At 36.9% G+C, this 3,533-nt stretch overlaps 1 protein-coding gene across 1 annotated transcript; it reads left to right on the top strand.

The window, feature by feature from the left end:
• Window positions 1–807: 807 nt before the first annotated feature.
• LOC112187737 (epoxide hydrolase 1) lies at window positions 808–3,142 on the top strand. Its single transcript, XM_024326642.2, has 4 exons — window positions 808–1,635; window positions 2,367–2,456; window positions 2,560–2,627; window positions 2,745–3,142. Exons 1-4 carry the CDS (start codon window positions 985–987, stop codon window positions 2,878–2,880), a joined length of 945 nt encoding a protein of 314 aa, XP_024182410.1. The 5' UTR covers window positions 808–984; the 3' UTR covers window positions 2,881–3,142.
• Window positions 3,143–3,533: the final 391 nt, after the last annotated feature.

Raw genomic sequence — 3,533 nt, 5'->3', positions numbered from 1 at the left:
CTAATTACTTCAGCTCATATAAATTGCTAAAATATAAATGATAACAAGATTATTTAAAAAATATTATAAAAAAAAAACCCTTAGCTCACCCCTCTCTTACATATGTCAGTAAGAATCGAACCATGACTTTTATAATGTTGAAATTATAATTTACCAACAGGTCACAGCTTACTGACAAGATTATTTAAAAAATATTGTAATTTTATACATTTGATACACATATTAGATAGACGTACGGAAGTTTCTTATTACCTGTTATACACCAGAGTATACCACTATCCATTCCATCCTTAACCCCACCTTAGAGCATCTCCAACAGACTAGCTAAATTCAATTTTTAGCTATATATAACTATTTTTAAAGCAAAAATCAACTTCAACAGACTAGCTATACCCAAGTTAAATTTAGCTTTAGCTAAAATGGCTAGCTATATTCAAAAGTTATATTTCTCACTCCTCTTTTGTCCACATGTCAGTTTACGATTCGATAAATTTTAGTATATTATTTAGAAATAGCTACTACTGCTGGAGCAACATTGTTAAATCAATAGCTATATTTCACATCTTTAGCTAAATTTAACTAAAAAGTAATTCCTACTGTTGGAGGTGCTCTTACCCCTCCACATAAATTATTTGATTGGAAAATAAGATTTTAATCAATTGCACAAGTTTATACAAAAAAAAAAACAGTGGCATTACGTGCAAGAAAGCCATATCTAGCTACAAGTTAGATTAGTTGGTCAGTGGCTCCCAATCATCCACCAACAAAAAATTATTAGCATTATTCTAAGATCGAAACTTTTAAAGCTTCCATACAAGTACTGAAGTAACCAAGTAGTAGTGTGCGATTCAAACATTTATTCCATAAGTGACAAGCTATAACAACCCAATACCAAACAAAAATTAACCTCAACTCCTTGCTAGTTTATAAACCCTATGTGAGAGAGCTTGTTTCCAGATTGTGAGAGCTACTAAGCAAAAAAACATGGTGAACTTAGTAGCACTACAGAAGCCCTTGTTGCATGGCCTAATGAAAATGGCCGGAGTGAAACCCTACACGGTGGAGATCGAGCCCGGCACAGTGATGAACTTCTGGGTCCCGAAAGAAACCCTAAAGAAGCCGAAGAAGGGCGAGAAGCCCGAGATCATATCCAAACCCAACAAGCCGGTCGTGGTTCTGATACACGGCTTCGCCGCCGAGGGAATAGTGACGTGGCAATTCCAGGTGGGCGCGTTGTCCAAGAAATACTCGGTCTACGTTCCCGACCTCCTGTTTTTCGGTGGGTCGACCACCGACAAGCCCGACAGGTCCCCGGCTCTCCAGGCCGAGTGCGTCTCTACGGGGCTGAGGAAGCTCGGTGTGGACACGTGTACGGTGGTGGGATTCAGTTACGGCGGCATGGTGGCCTTCAAGATGGCGGAGCTGTATCCGGATCTGGTGCGGGTCATGGTGGTTTCTGGCTCAATATTGGCGATGACGTGTTCGGTGAGCGAGGAGACTATGAAGAGGCTAGGGTTCGAGTCGTCGTCGGAGCTTTTGCTGCCGAGCACGGTGAAGGGGCTCAAAGCTCTGCTCTCGGTGGCAGCTCACAAGAAGCTTTATTTTCCCGATCGGCTCCACAAAGACTTCCTTGAGGTTAGTGAACAATACTGATCCACGTTAATGCCTAACGACATTTTGACTATTTTCGGTTTGGGACTTTTAGTTACTTGAAGTAGGTTGAAAATTAAAAATGAATGAATGCACTGCTGATATTTTAGTTGAGACATGATAGATTATACTGGGGGTTGTATTAAATTTCAAACTCTCTCGATCTGGTCCCAGTGTTATAAATATGATTTATAGATGATATCATTCTCATGCAGAATATTAAGAACTCTGTCACTCTCACATCGAATAATTGTAAATCCGTAGTTATAGGAGACAAGTTGAATGACGAATCGTTTTTTAATTTGGATGATATATATATTTTTTAATAGAAATCTGAAGTGTTTCTATTAGCATTTTGTAGTATTACCCGAAACAAAATATCAGGTTGACTCATATATCTATTCTCGGAGGTTGGCACCATTGGATGTCTGCATTTTATGTATTTACATTACCAGATTTTTGTCATCCACTATCTCTCATGATGAGAGATGCTAATTATCAAATTGATTTATGATTAATTTTGTTATGTGGATTAAACATTAATCAGTACACTAAAGAAGTATAATAAACTAGCTCGATACAAGTGTCGACTTACTCGATCCTCAGAGTGGTAACTGCAGATTTTCCATGGCCCAGCCTTTTAGAGATTTGTGGTTCATTAGGAAGCATAGTTTCTTTACCTGTCTCTAAGTCTTTTAGCTACGAACAATTTATAGGTGATGTTCACCAACAGGAAGGAGAGAGCAGAACTCCTTGAAGCTTTAGTCATTGACACAAAGGATCCAAACATTCCCAAATTCCCTCAGGTAATTAATCCAAATGCAATATATATATTTTGTGGTCCTTAATATTTCATCATCCATTTTATTCTATTCTTAACCTCATATATCTTGCCTATATGATTTGCAGAGAATACACCTCTTATGGGGTGAAAATGATCAGATATTTAAGCAGGAGCTTGCTCACAACATGAAAGAGTAGGTCCATCAATTAATTTTCATTATTTACACTAATTACATAAAATCAAACACCAAGTACTAATTATGCAATTGTTAATTAAGATGGGTTTGAATAATATTAATTGTTGTATGCAGGCAAGTAGGAGCAAATGCAACATTTGAAGGCATAAAGAAGGCAGGTCACTTGGTTCACTTGGAAAGACCTTGTGTTTACAATAGGTATCTAAAGAGATTCCTTGCTTCCCTGAATGAAGTTGGAGCTCAAAATTAAGATGATTTTTCATCACTCAAGTGACCAACAGCTCATATGCTTCATGTCGTGTACTCATATGTATGAGTTCATACACAACTAATACATGTATTAGTTGTTTATGAATCAAATTATATCTTAACATGTCGTGTACTCATAATACAGCTCATATGCTTCATGTCGTGTACTCCTGTGTATGAACTCCATATCAGTGTTCAAATTTGTATTAGTTGTTTATGAATCAATTATATCTTAACCCCGCTAGTTGGTTTAAGATGATAAATCTGAGAGTATTATGATATTTCTTGTGTTCCCTCGACTCTTGTTTTCAACTTTAGCTTATTTGTTTCCAGAATTGCATTTTCCTTGTTTTTATATTCTGTTTATCAAATTGAACTACTTCATTAAGTGCCGACAAATCGTTTCATTAAACCTAATCTTGATAAACTTTAATCCAGGGGCGGATCTAGGTAGTGGCTTGGGCGGGCTGGAGCCCGTCTGAGATTTTTAGGCTTAAAAAAAAAATTAGATGTATACTTTAATTGATGTGGGTTTAAATGTTTAATTAACGTGGGTAAGTGGGTTTAATTGATTTCAAAACTTATCAAGGTTGATCAGTAGGTCTTCTTTCTGCTGTGCAATTGTTGTGGGTTTAATTGATTTCAATACTTATC

Source organism: Rosa chinensis, chromosome 2, assembly GCF_002994745.2.
Source record: "Rosa chinensis cultivar Old Blush chromosome 2, RchiOBHm-V2, whole genome shotgun sequence".
Classification (NCBI taxonomy): Eukaryota; Viridiplantae; Streptophyta; class Magnoliopsida; order Rosales; family Rosaceae; genus Rosa; species Rosa chinensis.
Note: the sequence above shows the minus strand (reverse complement) of the source record. Positions and strands in the feature narration are given on the sequence as shown.